Raw genomic sequence first — 24,800 nt, 5'->3', positions numbered from 1 at the left:
AAAGTACCTGAAACTGTTGAGCTGTGCTCCAGTAGCCTAGATTCTTGAAGACAACTGTATGAAGACATAACATTTACAACGTGCTGTGTGATTGTGAGAACCTTGTGTCTGATGCTCCTTATATCCAGGGTATGGACAGATGAGTAAAAAATATGGGTAAAAATAAATAAGTAAATAATAGGGGGACAAAGGGGAAAATACATTGGGTAGATGGAAACACTAGTAGTCAATGAGAGGGAGGGGTAAGGCATATGATATGTATGAGTTTTTTCTTTTTTCTTTTTATTTCTTTTTCTGGAGTGATGCAAATATTCTAAAAAAATGATCATGGTGATGAATAAACAACTGTGTGATGATATTTTGAGCCATTGATTGTGCACTATGTATACAAAGTATGTGTGTGAAGATTTCGCAATAGAATAAATAAAAACCTTCTGAATAGCAGTAAAAGCAGTGGTAGAGGAGAATTTATCACATAAATGTTTACATTAAAAAAGAAGAAAAGCTCTCATAACAGCATATGTGAACCTTGAAGACATCAGGTTGAGTGAAATAAGCCAGACACAAAAGAACAAATATTATATGATCTCACTGATATGAAACAATTATAATAAGCAAATTCATCAGAAACTGGAATGCATACAGGTTACCAAGAGTTAGCAAAGATTACCAAAATTTCTGTTGGGGTTGATGGAAAAATTGTGGTAACATGATGGTGATAGTTGTACGACATTGTGAATACAATTAACACCCCTGAATTATCTGAGTGTATGGTTAAAGGGAGAAATTTTAGGTTGTATATGTGTTACTAAAATGACAACTTAAAAACTCTAGATAACAATTAAAGAAAGAGAGAGACTAAGGAGATGATGAGAATTAAATGTAGTACATACTCCTGGACTGTATTTAATAATGGAAGATAAAATATAGAAAAGAACATTATTGGGCCATATGAAAAACTGGAATGTATACTGTAAGCTTTATATCAATGTTAAATTTAGTAAACTTGATCATTACTCTCAAATTGGTTACATCAGTGAATAACCTTGCTCTTGGGAAATGTACATGGCAATATTAAGTGTTCAAGGAGCATGATGTATGCAACCTACACTTAAGTGTTCCAAAAATCGATAGATGATAGGTGGGTAGAAAGATGTATAAAGATAGATAGATGGATGGATTGATAGATGGATAATGGCCAGATAGATAGATATACAGACAGGCAGATGGATAGATAGATAGATAGATAGATAGATAGATAGATAGATAGATAGATAGAAAGGATAAGGCAACTGTGACAAAATATTAATATTTATAGATCTGGGTATCTGGGGGGATAGGGATATGTTGGAGTTCTCCAGGGTTTGTACTACTTTTGTAACTATCCTATAAGTTTGAAAATAAGGATACCCTTTTGTGATTGTGATCTTAATCTCTGCGTCTACACAGTACAAACCTATCCCTCTATGCATCTAGCCATTCACTCAACAAACCTGTAGGTATGAAACCATACAATGTTAGGTTCTATTGCATTTCAAGTCTTTCCTTTGCCTGCTAATATTTCTGACTTTAGTTTCATAGTATGTCATTGGTCTCCTTGGCTTCATCTCTGCTGCCTCTGCCTTTCGCTGGATCCTAATCTCAAGGTATCTAGCCATGACCTGAAAACTTCATGACAACTTCTTTGCACTCCTTATGTGATAGTTTATTTTGCCCTTTTTGACCTTGATCATGAGTCTTACCCATAGATCCACAGTCAAAAAAGGTATAAGCCCTTGCTCTTGACAGTTACCCACATAGAAATAATAAATGTTAATTATCTAGCATTTCTTGTTAACTATTGTCTCTTATCATATTGCAATTTTTCTTGTATTTAATCTGCATGAGTAGATATTGCCATGTATTCCATTTGATTGATCTTCTACACAGCACATGAAGGAAGAGACAAATTTGGTAGTTTGCATTCATTCCAAAATACCTACCAGTTGTATCACTTACTGTAACAGATTTTGCTCCATTTTATTACTTACAGTGAAGTTATCTTCATGGCCAACCTGAAATTGAGCCCCATCTGTTCCATACAGATATATGGGGGCTGAACTTCTCTGTTTTCCATATAATACAATATAAATCTGTGAGCTGGTCCCTGCATTTGGCAAGTCACTGGTGATTATGGAGACTTTCCAATTACTACCTATAAAAATACAAACAACATACAAATGCCATTAGAACAACTTGTACACATGGAAGACTCAGTCTTAAAGCAGATCATTGTAAAACTAGGAGAAGCTTTAGGATAGACATAAATTACCCTTCTCCATCTCCTCTGGAAAGGTGCTATAGCAGAGGATTTAGATTTGGTTTTTAAAATACTCCATAAAAATTGTTATGTCCTTCAAAGTGACTGTGTGAATATTTCCTGGAAGCTCTTTAATTAAAAGGTTATAGACAACCCACTACCCTATTGTATTTAATCATGCTTGGACTCAAAGGGAATAATGATATAATTTCTCTGAAGCTCCCATCATTTTGATAAAATATCTCCAATGTTCTTAGCTCCCACATGTAATATGTACAATCAGAGTTATGTCTTTTAAGATCTTTTCAGTTTAGCTATTTATTTCTCCAAAATAAAAAACTATGTAATAACACATAAGCATACAAGTTGGAACCATATAAGTTGGAAGAAATTTAAGAAGTCATTTGGCACAATTTTTTATTTTAAGTAACCTCAAATAATGGATGAAAACACTAAATTTCAGAAATTTAAATAAATTTTATATCACCTAACTACAAATGAAAAAAAGTGCTTGAAAATATATGCTTATTGGTGCTTATAATGATCTTAATTAAACAGTAGAGCTTATTAATAATGGTACGATATTATTTCCTAGTATTTCAATTAAACTTTTATCAGTCATTGCATGAAATTTTTCCATGCTTCTTTAGAGTAGACTTCATAGACTTAATCTATAAAAAATTTGAAGTAATGAGCAGAGTATACACTCAAGTTTATATAAAAGCAGTAGAAATATGAGGCAATAAAATCCCAAACTTAAATAACATTTAAGAATGGCATAAATAAATCCTATTCATTTGAATATGATTTTCTCTCTGCAATATTTGAACTAAAGTGTATTTCCCATCTTTATCATTCAAATAAGTAATCAAATTCTGGATTTAAAATTTACTTATATGGTATAACAAATATATTTTTAACTAATGGATGTTTTTAAAAATCTATTTTAAAAAGGAAACTCTATTTTATTTGTCTAACAAATGACAAAGAACCATGTTAGACTATCTAGTCATCTTAGTAGATGATCCCTTGGTAAATACAAACATAATTTTAAAAAATTGGTAGAGGATGATAGCTTATCTCTAACAATGGCAGAAGCAGTTAAATTGCAATTACAAACTATAGAGTGGGAAAATTCTAGCTGTTTTCCTCAGAATCATTGGTATATTAGTGCTTATTTGAATAAAATAAAATAAAGCTCTTTAGATTCTGCTGTCTTAGAAATGCAGCAAAATAGTTCAGGGGAGAATCAATACTTGCTAAATGTGCAAAGACCAAATCAATAAGGAAGGAAATTGCATTTCCCAACAACTAATATAAAAAAGGATGAAAAGAGAAAGAGTAGGGAAAAAATGAAAATAATAAAATATGATGTCTTTTTACCACAAGGTTTTACACTTACTTAAATCCGTAAATTCATTAAAACCTTAGCATTGGAAGGGAGTGTTGTAGTAACTGGAATAGAATCTAAATATCATGAGCCAAGATTTATCTTTTAGTTCACAACTAACAGTTCAATCAATCGATAGCAAACAAGTTATCATTGAGTCATTACTAAATGTCCAGTGTCATGGAGGGGAAGGTGGAAAACAAAAGACTATTTCTTTGTCCTCCATTAACCTGTAATCTATATGAGGTAATAAAGCCCACATATTATAAAAGGGAAACTCATAGCATACTTAATGTAATGTTTTGGTGAGGGGATGAGAGACCAGAGGTTCTGTCTCAGAAAAACTAACAAAATCAGGAACAACAAAAACAAACTAAAAACATTGTTACTGGACAAAAGCCATAATTTTTTTTTGCCCGACATGCTCAATACCAATTCCTGAGACACTGGAATTTCAAAGAGAGAAAGAGTTTATTACTAGGTGCATAGTAGGAATGAGGATGGATTAGCAGCCCAAAATCTGTCTCCCAGAACTGCCATTCGGGTAAGTTTTATTAGAGAAAAGATGGGCAGGGTTCAGGATAATGAGCACAGTGGCCCCAGATGATGTAATTAGAGGTGATTTCATTATTGAGCATGCGCAGATTTATTACAGGCTTAGTCTCAGAACGTGTGTAAGAAAATGGCAGAGAGGTATAGGTGACTTGTAGGTTAAAGTCTAGGCTACTGCACATGTCAGGAGGGGCCCCTTTGGTTAGATCCAGTCTCAGTTATCAAGATAACTTCAGACTTGGAGTGGGTTAGTTCTAGGCTGACCCAGAACCCTTCGTTAATAAACTTTAGGGGCTATATTTAGTGATTACAAGACCCTAAAGTTGAAACCCTGGATAAGTGGGTACAAATGAAGATTAGTCACAAGGTTTTTACAGTCTCAGGGGCAGAAGATAAGGGCTATACAATCCTTATCAGAGATCAAGCAAGCTGGATTACAATTTAGAGATTTCAGGAATTTCTCTCTTCTACTCCAATATACCAGAAAGTAAAAAGGAATATCTATATAATGATTCAGTAATCAAAATCACCCCTTAAATCCTAATTTCTCAGTTACAACATCAGCATAAATTAAACAAAGAAGGTATGCCATCTCATGCTATCATCTGTATGTCATCGGAAACACTCCTAGAGTAGCCTGCTGCCTCTCCCTGAGACCCACAAATCCATCCTGTGCTCAGAATCAGGTGCATCAGCCTAGCAGGATAAAACCCCATCCCCTATTAGATAAGGGGACTGCCAGGACTTTGGTTCCCCTATTCCCCCCTACACACACACACACACACACACACACACACACACACACACACACATACACGCATTGCTCTGAGCACAGGTAAACATTCTCTGGAAATAGTCTACTTGTTTTAGGGCATCCAGCCCAAACCCCAGTGGGATAGCTGTCCCTGGCAGGGAGGGAGCAAGGTTCCACCAATGCCACAGCATGTGACTGCAAGAGAAGGATGCTGTGTAGAAGATCTCCCTGCATTAGTCATGGATTGAGACCCGCTGGCTATGGGGAACCAATATTCACCAGTGAAGCTCACCTTGCTCTGTCTCCTCTATGAGTAAAACTTTGTTCTTTCCAGTGTTGTGTGAGTTATGCTTCTAATAGCATCCCCAACACCTGCACACCACGAGGTGGGGTGGGTGTCTCCCCTCAGACTGAGTTCCTGCTGGCAGGCATTCTTCCACCCCTGGGGTGGGAATAGGTATCTCTTTCTCTAACCAACACTTTGTAACGTAGATCCAAGAGGAAAGTGATACAGACAATTTCAGGACACCTAACCCATCCTGCTCAGAAACATATGGGAAGACCAGCATAAACCAGGGTTATACCCCCTGGACTATGCACCTACACAGCTATATCCTCCCTGGCCACTGGGCGTCCATGTTCACAAGCACTAGTGTAACATCCCCAACCTGCACCTATACCTGCCCTAAAACAAATCACCACACTGCTGTGCCCTGCCCTGTGCCCTGCGCCCTACTGTACAACATCCCACAAACACAAGGCTGTAGACTAATGAAAGGAATCAGCTCTCAAAGTAAATCAATCAAGATACTTACATGCGATGAAAACAACAGATCACTGAGCATATCGCAATGCAGACAGATATAGCCCTGCCTAATGACCAAATTTAAACACCAGAGTTAAATTAAAGCAAATTTAAACACAGACATTAGAACAACTAATCAAAGATATTCACATAACTCTACTTAATAAATAAGTGGGATGACAAATGACATAAAGGAGATCAAGAAGACAGTAAAAGAACATAAAGAGGAATTTTAAAGAATAAATAGAAAAACAGCAGATAACACAGAGATTAAAAACTCTGTTGACCAAATAAAAAACATACTAGAGGCACACAACACCTGATTAGAAGAGACAGAAGAAAGAATAAGTGATATACAGGACAGGATGACTGACTTAGATGACACAAGATAGCAAATGGCAAAAAGGTGGAAAAATTGAATGGGATCTCAGGGAAATGATAGACAAAACAAAATACACAAATGTAAGAATCACTGGTGTCCAAGAAGGAGAAGAGAAGAGTAAAGGGTTAGGAAGAATAGTTGAGGATATAGTGAGGGAAAACTGCCCAACCCTTATAAAGGACATAAATATGCAAGTTAAAGAAGCCCAACGAACTCCAAACAGAATAAATTCAAATAGGCCTTCCCCAAGACACATACGAAACAGTCTTTCAAATGCTGAAGAGAGGCAGAAAATTCTAAAAGCAGCAAGAGAAAAACAATCTACTACATGCAAAGGAAACCATGTAAGACTGAGTTCCGACTACTCAACCAGCACCATGAAGGCTGAAAGGGAAAAACTTCCAGCCAAGAATTCTGTACCCAGCCAAATTGTCCTTCAAAACTGAAGAGAGACTAAAGTTTTCACTGACAAACAGGTCCTGAATAATTTGTCAACAAGAGACCAGCCCTACAAGAGATACCAAAGGGAGCTCTGCTGGCTGAAAAAAAAAAGACAGAAGAGGGAGGTCTGGAGGAGGGCACAGAATTAAAGAATTCTGATAAGAATAACTTGAAGGATAAAAAGAGAAAGAGGGAAAAGAATACATAGATATCACACAAAAAAAGAAGAGATGGTGGATTCATGAAATGCCTTTTCAGTAATAACTTTGAATGTTAATGGACTAAACTTACCAATTAAAAGATACAAAAGGAAACAATAGGGGGGAAAGTGAGTAGACAAAATCCTAAAAATTCTTCTTAACATTCATCATCCCCTATTAGGTTGCAATTTGAAAATGAAGGGATTGAAGGGACGGGTTAATGGGCTGGGGAGAAAACAGGATGCAAATTCCTTGATGAAAGACTCATATTACAGCAACCACCACAAAATGAATAAAAATTTGAACAGCCCCATAACTTCCTTAAAACAACAAATATAGTTAAAATTTTTTTTTCACAAGTAACTGCTTGCCCAAATGGCATCACTGGTGAGTTCTGTCAAATCTTTAAGAAAGAAATCATAACAATCTTACAGAAAGCTTTTGAAAAACATCCTAACTCATCACTGCTCTGATACAAAATCCAGCAAGTGTTATTAGAAAACGACAGAGAAATAACCTTATATAGTTAGAGATAATAATGAGGCTGATCAGGTCGGGGTTAAAGTAATTCAGAACATGGGGTAAGAAAGACAATGTCTGCATTTTAGAACAACACATACTCTTTGAGACCAAAGGAAAAAAGGCTTATTTGGTCTGCAACCAAAATTTTCTTTAGCACATAATCTAACTCAATCTATCCATATAGCTCATTTCAACAATTGAAACACAGGGAGCCCAGATTAAGAAAGTGGTCCTTTAATCCTGTATAGTTTAATGTTATGCCTGAATACATTCCAGGGTATATTAAGCAGATAATTAAAAAGTATTGGCAACGTCCCTTGAGGGATGGGAGAAAAAATATGGAACTATTAACTCTACCATCAGGGAATCCCCTGATACTGTATCAAACTTTAGGGACACCCAAATCAATAGGCCATACCCTTGATCTTGAGGCTTACTCTTATGAAGCTTATGCAAGGTAGCAGAGAAGCTTAGACTACCTATAGGTATACCTAAGAGTTACTTCTGGAGGACCTCTTTTGTTGCTCAGATATGGCCTCACTCTCTCTAAGCCCAACTCTGCAAATGAAATCATTGCCCTCCCCACTGCGTTATGACATCCAGGGGTGAAAGTCTCCCTGGCAATGTGGAAGATGATTCTCAGGGGTGAATCTGGCCCTGGCACTGTGGGATCACCAATTCCATCTTGACCAAAAGGGGAAAAGAAGTGAAACTAATAAAGTATCAGTGGCTGAGAGACTTCAAATAGAGTCGAGAGGCTACTCTTGAGGTTGCTCTTACACAAGCTTCAGTCAGACAGTGCTACCTGTCATAACCTACCAACCACAACCAGGACCATCCCAGACAATCCTAAAGAACACCTAAGGCAATATATAAGATTCCACAGAGGTTCCATGCACTAGAATAACTTTCCAGAAACCTACAACCCCCAGATGAGTCTGTGGTCCAGATAAGTCCTGAAACCTAGAGGGCCCAGCCTCTCCAGAACATCCCATAATTGCATCTCCTTACCCCATATTGGTGACAGACCCTTCCAACATGAAAAAGTTAGAATGGCCATAGCCCAAACACCCCTAAAGAGAGGGATACAAAGATCAAAGATGATGGTGGAATTACACAGAGAAGATAGGATTTAACAAATGAATATGATTCCTAAACTATTAAATTGACATCTCTTTTAGTCTCCAGTATCTTAGAGTAGCTAAAAGTAAAAACCTAAAATTGTGGAATTGTAACCTATGTCAAACTCTGAAATATGTTCTACAACTAATTGTAGTGCTGTGCTTTGAAACTTATTGCTTGTTTGTATATTTATTTTTCAAAAAGAAAGATAAAAGTCAATTGTGATGATAAGAAAATATTTAAGCTTTCTAGCCTCCTATATTCTGGAGCAGCTAGAAGGAAAAATCTGAGAATATCGTATGGTAGCCCATGACAAATTCTGAGATCTGTCCCATAATTACTTGTTGAAGAGTGCTTTGAAAACTATTGCTTTTTTTATTTCTTTGCTTTGTATATGTTATACTATACAATAAAAATGGTAAAAAAAAAAAAAAAAAAAAAAAAAACCTCTCCAAAAACTAAGAATAAAGAGATTTTGTGAATTCTATCTGATGGTAGCACAATAATGTAAGTATACTGAATGAAGCTGAATATGAGTATGGTTGAGGAAGAAGGGCTGGGGGCACATATGAAATCAGAAGGAAAGATAGAGGATAAAGATTGAGATGTTATAACTTAGGAATGCCTACAGTGGGCAATGATGGTGATTATATGTACAAATTTAAGAACATTTTTGCATGAGGGAGAACAAATGAATGTCAACATTGCAAGGTGTTGAAAATGGAAAAGTATGCAGGAAAAAATACAAACTATGCAAGCTAGGGTCTATAGTCAACAATAACATTGTAATATGCTTCCACTAAATGTACCAAAAGGCATTATGCAGAAACAAAACGTTAACAAGTGGGAGATACGGGGGAAGGGTTGGGATTCTTTGTGGAAGAAAAGAAAATGTCTTCATATAGACTGTGGTGGCAAAGGCATGATAATGTGATTATACCAAGAATCATTGATTTTTTACTTAGGTTGGATTGTATGATGTGTGAATAAAAATGTTTAAAAATGAACAGAGAGAAACAAAAGCTGGAGAAAATGTGGAGAAAGAGATGTCCCTATTCACTGTCGGTAGGGAAGCTGAGAGGTGCAGCCCCTCTGGAGGGCAGTGTGGTGGTTCCACGGGAGGTTAGGGGTGGGTCTGCCATAAGATCCTACAACCCTGTTGCAAGATATATAGCTGGAAGAACTAAGAGTGGGGATAAATTTGAATTTATTGTGAATGGATAAATTTGCACATGGGATTTATGGTGGCAGTGTTCACAATTCATAATGGATGGAGGTGGCCTAAAGATACAGTGACTGAGAAATGAAAGTTGTATACATACAACCAATTACTGGGCAGCTGCAAGAAGGAATGAAGTTGCGAGGCATGCAATGAGGTGAATGAAACTTGAGGACAGTATGTTGAATGAAATATCAGAAACAATAAGACAAATATTACACCTTTGTCGTATGGGCTAATGAAAATATACAAACTCAGAGAACTGAGTTGAGAGCATAGGTTATCAGGTTAGGGTCTATTGTAAAGCTTCCTAGATTGTAAGTTCTTACAGCAGTCACATCTATCCTGTAGTTGTAATTGTTATTTCTAAATTCTGATATTCTGAGCTATTTGTGTATAGCCTGGTCGTTCCCTGAAACTTCAGGTGTTTATGTGACACCTGAGACTTAGAGTTAGAGCTCTGAAGCTATGAAATTCAGCATTACCCCATACAGCAATTGTTTAAAAAGATGAAGAAGTATTCAGACTTTGACTAGAGATATGAATGAAGCTGATGTGGAAATGACTAAGGTTAATCAGAACATAGGGGAAAAGATTATATGGGTCATATTTTAAAACTTCAACTTCTATGTAAGATCAAAGGGAGAGATGCTTATTTGTTACAAAATTTATATTTTGGGTAGCACATTATCTTATTTAGTTTGTATGGCCAGTTTATTTGAACACCATAATTACATGGAATTTTGAATTGGGCGTGAAATCTTGTTGGTTTGCCCAGAATAGTTTGATATCCCTACATATCCCATAGTAATTTGGGCAGAGAATAAAAAAGTATGTGCAAAGTCCCCTTGAGGGATTGGGGAGAAAGGAGGAAATGTTAAATTTCCCTATCTGGGGAATTCTTCATATTCTTGCAAGCGTTGGGGATAACAAAGTCAATAGACTGAGCCCTTGATCTTGGGGTTTAACCCTATGAAACTTATTTCTGCAAAGGAGAAGCTAACCTACTTATAAGTATACCTAAGAGTCACCTCCAGAGAACCTCTTTTGTTGCTCAGATGTGGCCTCTCTCTCTCTAAGCCAACTCTGCAGATGAACTCACTGCCCACCCCACCGCATGGCACATGATTCCCAGGGGTATAAATCTCCCTGGCAATGTAGGACAAGACTCTCAGGATGAGCCAGGACCCAGCATCATGGGATTGAGAAAGCCTTCTTGACAAAAAGAGGGAAGAGAGAAATAAGTTTCAGTGGCTGAGAGATTTCAGAGTTAAGAAAGCATTATATAGATATCCCTATTTAGTTTATAGTACATCACAGTGACTAGAGGGAAGTACCTGAAACTTTTGAACTGTATTCAGTAGCCTTGATTCTAAAGACAATTATAAAAATATACAGCCTTTACAATGTGACCATGTGATTGTGAAAACCTTGTGTCTGATGCTCCCTTTGTCCAGGGAATGAACAGGTGAGGAAAAAAATGAGGAAAAATAAATAAATAATAGAGGAATAAGGAGTTAAAAAAAAACATTGGGTAGATTGAAATGCTAGTGGTCAATGAGTGGGAGGGGTAAGAGGTATGGGATGTATGAGTTTTTCTTTTTGTTTCTTTTTCTGAGGTGATGCAGATGTTGTGAAAATGATCATGGCGATAAATACACAACTATGTGATGACATTGTAAGCCACTGATTGTGTGCTGTGGACGGACTGTATGTGTGCGAAGATTTCTCAAAAAATATATATTTAAAAAAAATAGATCAAAGACCTAAACATTAGAGCTAAGACCATAAAACCGTTAGAAGAAAATGTAGGGAAATACCTTACAAACTTTGTGATAGGTATTGGTTTCCTAAGTCTTACACCCAAAGCATGAGTGATGAGAGAAAGGAGTGGGTAAATGGGATCGCCTCAAAATTAAACACTTTTGTGCATCAAAGAACTTTGTCAGGAAAGTTAAAAGGCAGGCTATGCAACAGGAGACAATATTTATTTTTTTTTTTTTTTTTTTTTTTTTAAAGGAAAGACAGAGAGAAGGAAGGAAGGATAGAAGGAAGGAAGGAAGGAAGAAAGGGAAACATTTTTAAACATTTTCTTGTTTTACTGTATTCTGTTTCTCCGTTTTTGTTACATGGGCTGGGGCCGGGAATCGAACCGAGGTCCTCCGGCATAGCAGGCAAGCACTTTGCCCGCTGAGCCACCGCGGCCCGCCCCAGGAGACAATATTTGGAAACCATATATCAAATAAGAGTTTAGTATCCAGAATATGTAAAGAGATTCTACAACTCAATCACAAAAACACAAGCAACCCAATCTAAAAATGGGCAGAAGATATGAACAAACACTTCTCAGAAGAGGAAATACAAATGGCTAAAAGGCGCAGGAAAACATGTTCAACTTCACTGGCTATTACGCTGTTCCCACAAGATTGGATCAGGATTAAAACAAGACTTTTCTAGGGCACATAATACCTTCAAATAACACATTCCACTCTCTGGACCCTAAAAAAGACATGTTTTTTTTTTTCATATACAGAATACATTCATTCCATCACAATATCACAAAAGCCTAAAGCCATTTCAGTAACAATGCAAATAAAATACAAAGTTAAAACGAATACAAAAACTCAAAGTCTGGTACAGGCATGGTCTATTCTAAGGCAAAATTATTCTCAGGATCTGGACCTGTAAAGCTCAGAAGGAGCTATCTGCTGCCAATATACAAAGGAGGAACAGTCATAGGATACTATGCCAGTTCGAATCTGTTGTGAACCCCAGAAAAGCCAAGTTCTTGATAATCTTCATTCAGTATTGCTGGGTGGGAGCTTTTTGATTATCCATGGAGTTGTGACCCACCCAGTTGTGGGTCATAACTATTGATTAGATGCTTTCCATGGTGAAGTGTCTTCACCCATTCAAGGTGGGGTTGCTTATTAGAGCCCTTTAAGAGGGAACCATTTTGAAAAAAACCTTGAGAGCCACGAGTGTCCATGCAGCCAGATGCCTTTGGAGATGAAGAAGGAAAACACCTGAGGGGAGCTTCATGAAACGAGAAGCCTGGAGGGAAAGTTAGCAGACATTGCCATGTTCACCATGTGCCCTTCCAGCTGAAAGAGAAACCATGAACATCACAGACCTTTCTTGAGTGATGGTAACCTCATTTTGGTGCCTTAATTTTGATATTTTGATAGCCTTCCCTTACTTTGGACAGTTTCTTGGCCTTAGAAGATGTAAACTTGAAACATAAGAAATTTCTTTTTTAAAAGCTGTTCCATTTCTGGCATAACTCATTCTGGCAGTTTGCAAACTAGAACAGATACATATTCCCATTTCCATAGGGAGAAATTGTAAGGAACACAGCAGTCACTGGATCTATTCAGTTCCTAAAACCTGCAGGGCAAATGCCATTAGATTTCAAAGGCTGAGAGTCATTTATCCTTGGGGCTTTAGAAAGCAGCAGTACCACCCTTTCCAAGGACCTACACAGTGGCCTTGCTCTCCCCAAATCCTGCCATGGAGTTTGTAACCTTGGGGGACATTGAGGAGACCACCTTTTTCTTGGCTCCACCCTCTCCAAGCTTCAGAGAAGTAACCAGGATTTCTACTATCTCCGGGTCAAACGCTCAACTTCTCCAGAACAACGGGGTGGAAGCCAGGCTCCCCATCAGTCCCTGGTTTATGTGCTCCACCCTCTCCAAGGCCTGAGGCGGCACAACTCTTTCTGAGCAATGAGGTGGAAAGTCCATCCTCTGCTTCTGGGGAAAACTTACTCTCCATGTGTATGCGTCAATCCACTCTCTTGGCCCAGGGTTTCCTAGCTCAGAACTTAGCCTCTATGGTTCTGCCTCTGAAAACATTTTTCCTTCACTTTGCCCCTTTCCTGTCCATTTTATTCCAGAGTGGCAGTGTTTCCATTTATACAGATCCCACAATACTTCTGTTGGTTTTCTATGCAATATGCTGGGATTATGCCCATCCGACAGAAGGATTTATCACAAATCCTTTCTGGATAACTCCATTTCTAATCTACTTGTCCTGTAATGGTTGACTACTTCCCTGTTTTGCATAAATCCTCATGTGGAGCCCTATTCACTGGGGTCTCACTTTCTGGAAGCCCAGAATTTTCCAGAACACCAATTTCTGTTTTCCTTGTACACAAGAGCTCAGTTCTCAATGTATCTCTTTCCTTTTGCATTTTACTACAAGCTGCAAGAAGAAGCCAGACTACATTTTCCACATTTAGTTTGAAAACTTTTGCTAAATATCCAAGTTGATCAGAGTCTGCCTTCCATCTACAAAGAATGCCTTTCTTCCAGTTTGGAACAGCACAGTCATCATTTCTGTCTAAAGCCTCACCAGAGAAATCTTTAGAGTCCACATTTCTACCAATAATCTCTTCAATGCATTCTAGGCCTTTTATATCAAGCTTCTTACAACTCCACCAGAATCTTTCCCTTATCCATTTAAAAAGCCATCACAATGTGTTTGGTATTTGCAAACTGCAGCAGCACCCCACTTCTCTGGTACCAAAATCTATGTTAGTTTGCAAGCTACCAATGTAACATACTAGAAATGGAACAGAAAGGGGGAATTTGATAAGTTACAAGTTTACAGTTCAAAGGAAGTGAAAGTGTCCAAATTTAGTTACCAACAAGAGGTTACGTTCATTCAAGAAAGGCCGATGAGTCAGGAATTCCTCTGTCAGCTGGGTAGTCACAAGGCTGGCATCTGCTGACTCTTGTTCCTGGACTCTGTTGCTTTCAGCCTCTGTTCCTGTGGGAATCCTCACTTTGCTTCTCCAGGGCAGGCTTTCATCTCTTGGCTTCCTTTGGTTCTCTCCAGATTCTGGCTTGCTTAGCATCTCATATCAATGTCTGCTGGGCTCCAAGCATCTCCAAACATCCTGCATCTGTGTCAGCTCTGCTGTGAAGTTTTTGTCAGTTGTGAGGCTTCTGCCATTTCTGTCAACTCTGTCATTTCTGACGCTCTCCAAACTGCCTCCTCTTTTAAAGGATACCAGTAAACTAATTTGACTGCACCTGGAATGGGTGGAGTCAAATCTCCATATAATCAAAACTTAATACCCACAATTGGGTGTGTCACATCTCCATGGAGATAATTTAATCAAAAGTTTCTATCCTACAGTGTTGAGTTAGGAATAAAAGAAATGGCTGTTCCCACAAGATTGGATCAGATTAAAACATGGCTTTTCTAGGATTCATAATACTTTCAAACTGGCACAGACAGAATAAAGTCATGAAGCATGTAATAAAATGGATGAACCTTGAGGACATTATGCAAAGTGAAATAAGCCAGAAACAAAAGGACAAATGCTGTATGGTCCAACTAATATGAACTAACATTAATAAGTGAACTTTAAGACCATAGGTTATCAGGAGATAGAAAGAGTACATATTGGACATCTGGTGCTGAAGGATTTCAGAATGTGCCACAAGACAGACTATAAAGATTCAGAAATGGATAGCCCAATACTATCTGATGATAGCACAATAATAGTAAGTACACAGAAAGAAGTTGAATGTGAGTATGGTTGAGATAGGAGGGGTGGGGGCCATGTATGATAGAGGATAAAGACTGAGATGGCTTTAAGCTTAGCGATGCCTACAGTGGATGATGATGATTATATGTACAAATATAAGAATGTTTTTGCATGGGGGGAACTAATGAATGTCAACATTGCAAGATATTGAAAATGGGGTGGTGTACAGGAAAAATATATAATCAATGCAAACTAGGTCTATGGTTAACAGTAACACTGTAATATGCTTCCATTTAATGTAACAAAGGCAATATGCCAAAACTAAATATCAATATGTGGGGTATATGGGGAAAGGGTATAGGATTCTTTGCAGAAAATAAAGGAACTGTCCTCATATGGATTGTGATGGTGAAGGCATGACTATGTGATTATACCACAACCACAGATTTTTTAACTTGGGTTGGATTGTATGATATGTGAATAAAACTGTTTTTAAAAAAAAAAATGCCATGAGGAAAATGGAACATAAGCCACAGACTGGAAGAAAATCATATAAAATTTCCTATATTTTCATATATATAGTCAAATATTTTGCAATGCACACACACTTGATTCCAGGTTAAATCAAGAGCTCTTACAATTGAATAAGAAGATAAACAACCAGTTTTTTAAAGGGTAAAAGCTTTGAACAGAGACTTTTCAAAGACTATATATATAAAGGGAAATAAACTTATGAAATGATACTCAGCATCCTAAGTCACTAAGGAAATGCAAACTAAAACCATAAAGAGATGTAACATTATAACAATAGAATAAAGTTAAAAAGACTGAAAATACCAACCATTGATAAGATATGTAGAGCAATTATAACTCTCATGCAGTCCTAGGGGAGATGTAAAATAGTACAATACTTTGGAAACCATTTGGCAGTTTCTCGTAAAGTTAAACAAACTTACCATATATCCTAACAATTCCATTCTTATTATTTACCCAGAAGAAGTAAAAGCATGCACATAAAAGATTTGTATACAAGTTTTCATAGCAGATTTATTCACAATAGCCCAAAACTGGAAGAATTCAAATGTCGATCAATAGGTGAATAGATAAACAAATTGTGGTACATAAATGAATATAACTCAGTATTAAAAGGGAATAAGCTATTGATACACTCAACAATTTGGATGAATCTCAAAATTTACACTGATCAAAACCTTATTCACAAAAGAGTACATACTATATGATTCCATATATGATCTTCTAGAAAAGGTAAACTTACTTGTACTGACAAAAAGCCAATGAAGGTCGGTCAGAATGACAGAGTAAGCAGCTGCAAACATCTTTCTTTCCACAGAAACAAAAAAAATTAAGTAGAAATGGTCAGAACAATCTTTTCCAGAACTCTGGAAAATGGTCAATAGTTTACAGCATCCAAGCAAATGGCTGAATCAAGGAAACAGCAAATTTAAAACAATAGAAAAGCCTTGTGGCATTTTTACATGCCCGAGTCTCACCCCCTCCCAGGTTTGTGTGGTCTTGAAGATGACCCACATTCCCAGTGTGGAATCACAGAATGGGAAAGGATATGTGCAGACCACATATTGGTAAGAGTTTTCTCCCCAAATATATAAAGAACTTCTACAATTCAATAAGAAGACAAACAACACAGTTAAAAAACGGGCAAAGAATTTGAACAGACATTTCACCAAAGAAGATATACAAATGGCTAATGAGCTCGTGAGAAGATGCACATCATTAGTCATTAGGAAAATGCAAATCAAAATCAAAATGAGATACTACTTCATACTTGCTAGAATGCCTACTATCAAAAAAAAAAGTAAATAACAAGTGCTGGCAAGCATGTGGAGAAATCAGAACTTTAGTACATTGTTGGTGGGAATGCAAAATGCTACACCTGCTGTGGAAAACAGTTTGGCATTTCGTCAAAAAGTTAACTATAGAATTACCTTGTGACACAGCAATTTCATTTCTAGGTATATTCCCGAAAGAATTGAAAACAAGAACATAGATTTCTGAGCATCAGTGTTCATAGCAGCATTATTCGCAATAGTCAAAAGGTGGAAACAGCCCAAATGTCCATCCACAGACAAATGGACGAGCACAATGTGGTATGTTTACACAATGGAACATCATTCAGCCATAAAGAGGAATGAATTTCTGATAAATGCTACAACAAGGATGAACCTTGAAAACACTATGCTTAGTGAAGTAAGCCAGATACAGAACAAGCCAGATTACATTTATAGAGACATAAAGTAGACTCTAGTGGGTACCAGAGGTTGCGGGGAGAGGGTGAATGGGGAGTTATTGCTTAAAGAATACAGATTTTGTGTTTCAAGTGATGAAGAAATTCAGAAACAGACAGATGTGAAAATAGCACACACTGTAAATGTAATTAATGCCACTAAAAGAGAAATAAACCACAATGAGGCAGCATTTCACACCCACTAAAATGGCTATAATCAGCAAAGTGGAAAATAACAAGCATTGACGAAAAGGTTTATGTTCAAAAGAAACTAAAAAGCTCAAATGTTTATCACTTGATGAATGAATAAACAAATTGCAGTATACGCATAAAATAGAATATTATTCAGTCGTAACATGGAATGAAGCCCTGATACATGGTACAAAGTAGATGAATCTTGAAAGCATCATACTCAGTGAAAGACCAGAAACAAAAAGTCACATGCTGTATATCCCATTTATGCGAAATATCCAGAATAGGTAAATCCAGAGAGACAGACTTTAGATGGATGGTGTTCAGGGGCTGGAGAAGGCAGGAAATAGTGGGCAACTGCTTCATGGTTACAGGTTTCCTTTTGGGGTAATGAAAACATTTTGGAGCTAGAAAGAGATGTTGATGGCATGGCATAGTTAATATATTAAATGTCATAAATTTTTATGTTAAAATGATTAATTTTATATTATGTCAGTTTCACCTCAATAAAAATAATTTTAATAAAAAGCAAATGATCAGTGGTAGAATGCTCGCCTTCCATGCAGGAGACCCGGATTCCATTCCTGGACCATGTGTCTTCACCACCACCCCCCCAAAAAAGCAAATGAGTGTTTCCCTAGGGCAAGAAGTTGAGGAATTATCAGCAAAAGGGATTTGAATTTACAACCTTTCTGTTTTTCAGTTTCTTCATTCTTAAAATGGGAGTAACACCCACCTAGGATAGTCTCGGTGAGCGTTAAATCAGACATGTGTTGAGCACATGGTGGAACATGATAGTCCCTCAATAAAGAAAAGTTATTGTCATTGTCATAGAATGACCTCTTTTCTATCAATAAGACCATGCATTCTCAACAGGGGCAAGACAAACCTGGGAGGTGGAAAAATCTCAAACATTACAAGAGTTTGTGACTCTACAAAGCTCAAGCCAACCCAAAATATCTTATTCCATATTATTTATGGAAATTTGAGGGAAAATAACGAACAAAAAGAGGGTTGAGAAACTCTGAATTAAAATAATGGCTCACTTAAGAATTACATATAAAGGTTGTCACCAACTCTGTCAATTTCAAAGAGCAAAATTATTACATAAATGAAAATTACATTAAGGTACAAAGTTATAGAAAGTGCCTATGGCTAGCCACACACCCCACTGACTGCAATTCATAAGGATATGTGGCAATAAAAAGTAGGAGACTGGACAGCTTCCAGGGCATAACTGTGTAGCAACTGGAAGACCATGGTGTCTATGTGGGTACTAGCCAAAAACAAATCACAAATAGTTAAACCACTGGAAATCCAGCTGCAAAATGAGGAAGGAGCTCTTCAGCTCAGCTACTATTATTGAAGAAGATTGTGTGAAATCAGAGGTAGCCACAAAATAACTTCTGAGCAGTAGGAGATAGAAAGTTGATGGAAGAGATCTCCTCTTCTCATGCGAGAAAAGCCTTCTTATTGCTCCCTGCCTCCCAAAGCTAGCAACACCATTTGGTTGAGAGTTCAAGACAGCAATGGACTGCTGCACAAATGGGCAACATCATCACTATGTATGGCTCTCTCTGGCACTCTTCTGGACACTGCCTTTAAGTGCCAAGCTCACTTGACTCATCCATCTTCCTATGGCCTCTATTTTCCCAAGGAATATAAAACCCAAGGTTATATCTTTGGCTGTGGACAAAGCAGTGAGGGGAAAATTCTGAGCTAGACAGACACTCAAGTCTTTGGTCTCCAGCTGCTGCTGGTTAGGTGGAGTAGGAAGAAGAGGGAAATGAAGGAACATAGACTAGTGGGAGCAATTTTTTTTTAAATATTTTTATTGAGAAATATCCACACACATACATTCCAAGATATTATGCAATCAACGGCTCACAATATCATCACATAGTTGTAAATTCTTCATCATGATCATTTTTGGAGCATTTGCATCACTCCAGAAAAAGAAATTAAAAGAAGAAAAAAGAACTCATACGTCCCATACCCCTAACCCCTCCCTCTCATCAACCCACAGTATTCAGTCTACCTAAATTTTACCCTTTTTCCCCCCTAGTATTTATTTGTTATCCTTACTTTTTTTTTACTCATCTGTCCACACCCTGGATAAATGGAGCATGAGACACAAGGTTTTCACAATCACATAGTCACACTGTTAATACTATATAGTTATACAGTCTTCTTCAAGAATCAAGGCTACTAGAACACAATTCAACAGTTTCAGATACTTCCCTCCACCCACTCCAATACACTATAAACTAAAAAGGGATATCTATATGATGTATAAGAATAGCCTCCAGGATAACCTCTTGACTCTGAAATCTCTCAGCCATCAAGACTTTATTTTGTCTCATTTTGCTCTTTCCCTTTTTGATCAAGAAGGCTTTCTCAATCCTTTGATGCTGGGTCCTGGCTCATCCCTGAGAGTCTCCTCACATTGTCACAGAGATTTACATCCCTGGGAGTTATGTCCCATGTTAACTTGCTGAGTGAGTTTCACCTGCTGAGTTGGCTTAGAGAGAGAGGCCACACATTTGAGCAACAAAAGAGGTTTTCTAGGGGTGGCTCTTAGGCATAATAATAAGTAGGCTTAGCTTCTTCCTTGAAGGAATAAGTTTCATAGGGGTGAGTTCAAGACTGAGGGCTTAGCCTATTGAATTGGTTGTCTCCACTGCTTGCAAAAACATCGAACTTCCCAGAGGCGGAAGCTGAATACTTCTTTCTTCCCAGGCCCCCAAGGGGACTTTGCAAATACTTTTTTATTCTCTGCCCAAATTACTCTGGGATATATTAGGGCATCACACTAACCTGCACAAACCAACAAGATCTCATGTCCTATTCAAGATTCCATGTAATTAAGATGTTCAATTAAACTGACTATATAAGTTGAATTAGATAATGTGCTACCCAAAATATAAATTTTGTACCAAATAAACATCTCTCCCTTTGGTCTCGCAATTTTGAAAGACAGTAAAGTTGGGGAAACTTGCACTCTCTGGATTCAGTGCTTACTTTGAAGGTACAGTAATTAAGACTGTTTTGGTGTACAAATAGACATGCAGATCCATAAAATAGAAGAGAGAATATAGAAATACATACACACAGATATAGTCAAGTGATTATCAACAATAGTACCAGAGTAATTCAATAAGAAAGGGATAACCTTTTCAATAAAGAGTGTTGGAATAATTGGATATTCAAACGGAGTAAAATAAACCTCAATCCTTACCTCTTACCATATGCAAAAAAGTAACACAAAATGTGTGAAATAGACCCAATGTAGGAAATAAAACTTGCAAAAAAAAAAAAAAGCCCAAAAGAAAATTTTATTCACTAGGCTAGGCAAAGATTTCTTAGATAGGACATGTAAAGGATGTCATTCAAAAATGATTAATAAATTGAACTTCATCAAAACTGTAAACTTTTGCTCTCTGAAGTCACCATTAAGAAAATGAGAAGGAAAACTACAGACAGAGAGAGAATATATGCAAAACATACAATTTAATGCATTTTATATAGAATATATAAAGAACTCCTACAACTTCGAAATGGCAAACACCAAAAAAAAAATAATAATAAGATATGAACAGACATTGTACTACAGAAGATATAGGGATGACAAATAAGCACATGAAAAGATGCCAACCATCAATAGTCAATAGAAAAATGCCACCTAAAAAGCAACTTTTTTTAGAAATAAAGAAATAAATATCAGAAGAATTGAAAGATTTGAAGGTGTATGTGTCTGTGGAGTGGGAATTAGATCTGTGAAAGAGTCAGGAAGAGGTCTAACTTTTTTATTTTAGATCTGGTACATCTACCTGACTTAAAGTGAAACTAATAAAGTGTCAGTGGCTGAGAGAGTTTGAGTGGAGTCGGGGGCTACTCTGCAGGTCACTCTTACACAAGCCTAGGTTAGACATTGCTACCTGTCATAACTTGCCAAATGCCACCCAGTAGCATTCCAGCCAGTCCTGAAGAGTATCTAGGGTAATGAATAGGATTCGCTTGTCAAACCCTACCTTCTGTGTATAACTCCACCATTACCTTTGATCTTTCTATCCCACTCTTTAGGGGTATTTAGGCTATAGCCATTTTAACTTTTTCATGTTGGAAGGGGCTGTCAATAACATGGGGTAGGGAGATGGAACTAGCTGAAGTTCTGGAGAGGCTGGCCCCTCTAAGTTTCAGGACCTATCTGGCCCAGGGACCCATCCAGAGGCACAGGTTTCTGGAAAGTTACCCTAGTGTATGGAACCCTTGCAGAATCCTATACATGGCTTATCAGTGTAACCCCTCCAGGTTGGCTGTACAGAAACCAGTGGGCCAGCTGACCGCAGAGTGTTGCCCAATTACACAGAACCTGTGGACCTCATTCCTCTCCCACTCAGGTCCACCTACAGTTAAATAAAATATTTAGCACGTGTTCGCTTTATAGCTGTATGTCTGTCCTATCAAGACATTTCATGTACGTCGATGTACTTCCTATGAGTTAGACATTTCATGTTAAAACAGTTCGCTGCTCCAGATCCAGGTCTACATGGGAACTGATGGACTGGTTGAAAGAGCAAATACTTAAAATAAATCTAGGGAGCTTTCTGTTGGTCCAAGACCTTCTTCATATTATAACTTCATTTGTTTGACTGAGAATTCCCTCCATGTCTAATAGACCTATATTTAAATGTGAATCTAAAACAAATCCCAATATATAAATGACTTGAGAGTATTTGTTCTTTTGGATTACCTATACCACATCTAGGGGAATATTCATATTATGAATATAAATATAGTATTTAATGCCACCCATTTCACACTAAGCATCATTGATCCTAATAGATCAATAATGAATTCCTGTGATGTACAAGTCATTTTTCCCCATGAACCTAACATCCCATTTTAATTCAGTTGATTATATTGATTCACCTGAGTTTTAAGCACTTACTTAGGTAGTAGCCTGTAGGCTAGCCATTTATCAACATTAGTGCTACAAAAGATAAGAACCTCCTCTCAAGAGAGAAAGCAGTTAAGTGATTTTTACTCTGATACCTTTTGTTTTTTTTTTTTGTTGCTGTTATTGATTGTTATGGCAATCTCTGTGCATGAATCAGAAAGTAAACATTGATAAAGTATTGAAAATACCTATGCATAGAAAATCTACAACTACTCCTAAAAAATTAAAAAGAAAAAAAAATCTCTGCATAGACAAAAGTCTGATGAGCACATCCTACAGGAAGAATTGCAATTGTTAAAATCAGTCATAGTATATTAAAGTCCTGACTGGGTACTGTATACCCAGTATAGGTTTCCGGAACTAAAGGATGAACAAATTTGCCCTAAACCATCAAACATAATAAAATTTGTCTCTGTTGGGAGCTTAGTTGCTATTTTCTGGTTTATTTTTAGAAAGTCTTTTTGGTCATACATCGTTCGCTATGATATGGGGGTTTGCCTTAATGAGTTAGCAGTGAAGTCATTGGAGGACACAGCTTTGCAGAAAAAAAATGAAGGACCTTAAAATGCCCCAAAATTAGGTTACTAAATGTCTTGTAAAGCACTCTCTTAGGGATTATCTCTGCTTTTCATTAGCTTTAAGCGACTTTACAACTGTATAAGTTGTAAAAAAAAAAACTAACAATAAAGCAAATTATTCTTGTCCATAGAAACATAAATTACTTGTGTCCCATGGGATGCAACTAATTATTGCCGTGGACAGACCCATATCCATTTCAGTATTCCTTATCTGCCTATCTTTGTGCAATACTTGAAATTCTCCTTCGAACCCACTGTGACCTGTACCTGGCTGCCCTAACGGATTAATGAGTTAAATAAAATATTTAGTACGTGTTCACTTTGTATCTGTATGGAAACCATGATTTTGCTTTTTAAAAATTATCCTTTCATTCCTTACTGGACAACAGAATAAAATAATGGAAAAAGTAACGCTGCTTAGATTGGCAACGTCATCCTGGACAGTTACAGAACCCCTCTCAGTCACGGTAAACAAAGAATAAAAAGCCACGTTATCTTTCCAGGATAGCTCTAGCTCTGTCTACACAAAACTCAGGGTTATTTGTGAAGCATGGACACAGACATGGAGGGAAAAGTGTTTCTTTGCTGGCCTCTGGGAACCTCAGACAGCTCCCAGCTCCACTGAAGGCGCTGACACCTGGTTATCGTGAGGATTGACGGACACAGTATACATAAAGTACTCAGCACAATATATAGTGTCGACGGAGACAGTATACATAAAGTACTCAGACAATATTTACCACCAGCTAGGGCTTAAAAATACTGAACAGCTTTCCCTTCAAGAAAGGGTCATATGTGTCAATGTTGAAGTGATAATATTTCTCTCATATCTGAGCCCGTAAAAGGGCTAGACACTGAATTCTAGATTGCAAGAGCACCAGCTTTTGACCGAAGCGTACAAAAGGCATTAAAACTAGTAGTTGACGCTGCTTTTGAAAAAAAAAAAATAGCTTAAATGTATTGTGCACCTGGGCCTGTGCAAAGAACTCAAGGGACCCTTTGTCGACAACCCAATAAGGCAGATCCCACTTATTTCACAAGGACTTTAACGTAGCGGCCCCATTTTAATGGGGAAACTCACAAAATGAGTGACCCAAACGTGGGACGTGGCTTCTATCCCACTGTTTTGTGTCACTGAGAGGTTGCAAGGTAAAACATCTTGAAGCTTCATGTAAAAATCACCCTCCCCACCGAGCCAATGTAGTTTCCACCCGAGTTAGGAATTCTGGCTGCTCCCACCCTCCCCCGATTCTGGCTATTCGCTCTGGTGATTCTCGGTTCCTGGCATTTTTCTTTGTATCTCTCTACTTTTCAACTTCAGTTCCTTGCTACTCACAGGATAGTTCCTTAAATTCTATATATTGTTAGACCTTTTAGATTTAATATTTATAGGTTGTCTGCACAGTAGGGCCCCCAGCTTTCTCCCAAGCAAAAGCAAGCAGCCCCAAGGCGGCCTGGATGCTTGAAGTAGAGGCATAGAGCGGACTGGGGGCAGAAACATAGAGCGGACTGGAGACACCGCGCCCAGTAACCTGTCGCCTCCAAGCTTCCCCAGGCCGGTGGGCTTTCGGCAGCGCTGAACACAGCCGCCATCTGCTGGACACAAGCCGTTATTGCACCATTC

At 37.6% G+C, this 24,800-nt stretch overlaps 1 protein-coding gene across 1 annotated transcript in view; it reads right to left on the bottom strand.

Moving 5' to 3' along the window:
- Window positions 1–24,800, bottom strand: part of RP1 (RP1 axonemal microtubule associated) — a 378,450-nt gene that overhangs the window by 298,397 nt on the left and 55,253 nt on the right. Inside the window, exon 4 of the mRNA XM_077166764.1 lies at window positions 2,031–2,194. Within this exon, the coding sequence (XP_077022879.1) occupies window positions 2,031–2,194 (164 nt within the window). The remainder of the gene's footprint in view (window positions 1–2,030; window positions 2,195–24,800) is intronic.

This window comes from Tamandua tetradactyla, chromosome 6 (assembly GCF_023851605.1).
Source record: "Tamandua tetradactyla isolate mTamTet1 chromosome 6, mTamTet1.pri, whole genome shotgun sequence".
NCBI classification, from domain to species: domain Eukaryota; kingdom Metazoa; phylum Chordata; class Mammalia; order Pilosa; family Myrmecophagidae; genus Tamandua; species Tamandua tetradactyla.
The sequence above is the reverse complement of the archived record's forward strand: the minus strand, read 5'-3'. Positions and strand labels throughout refer to the sequence as shown.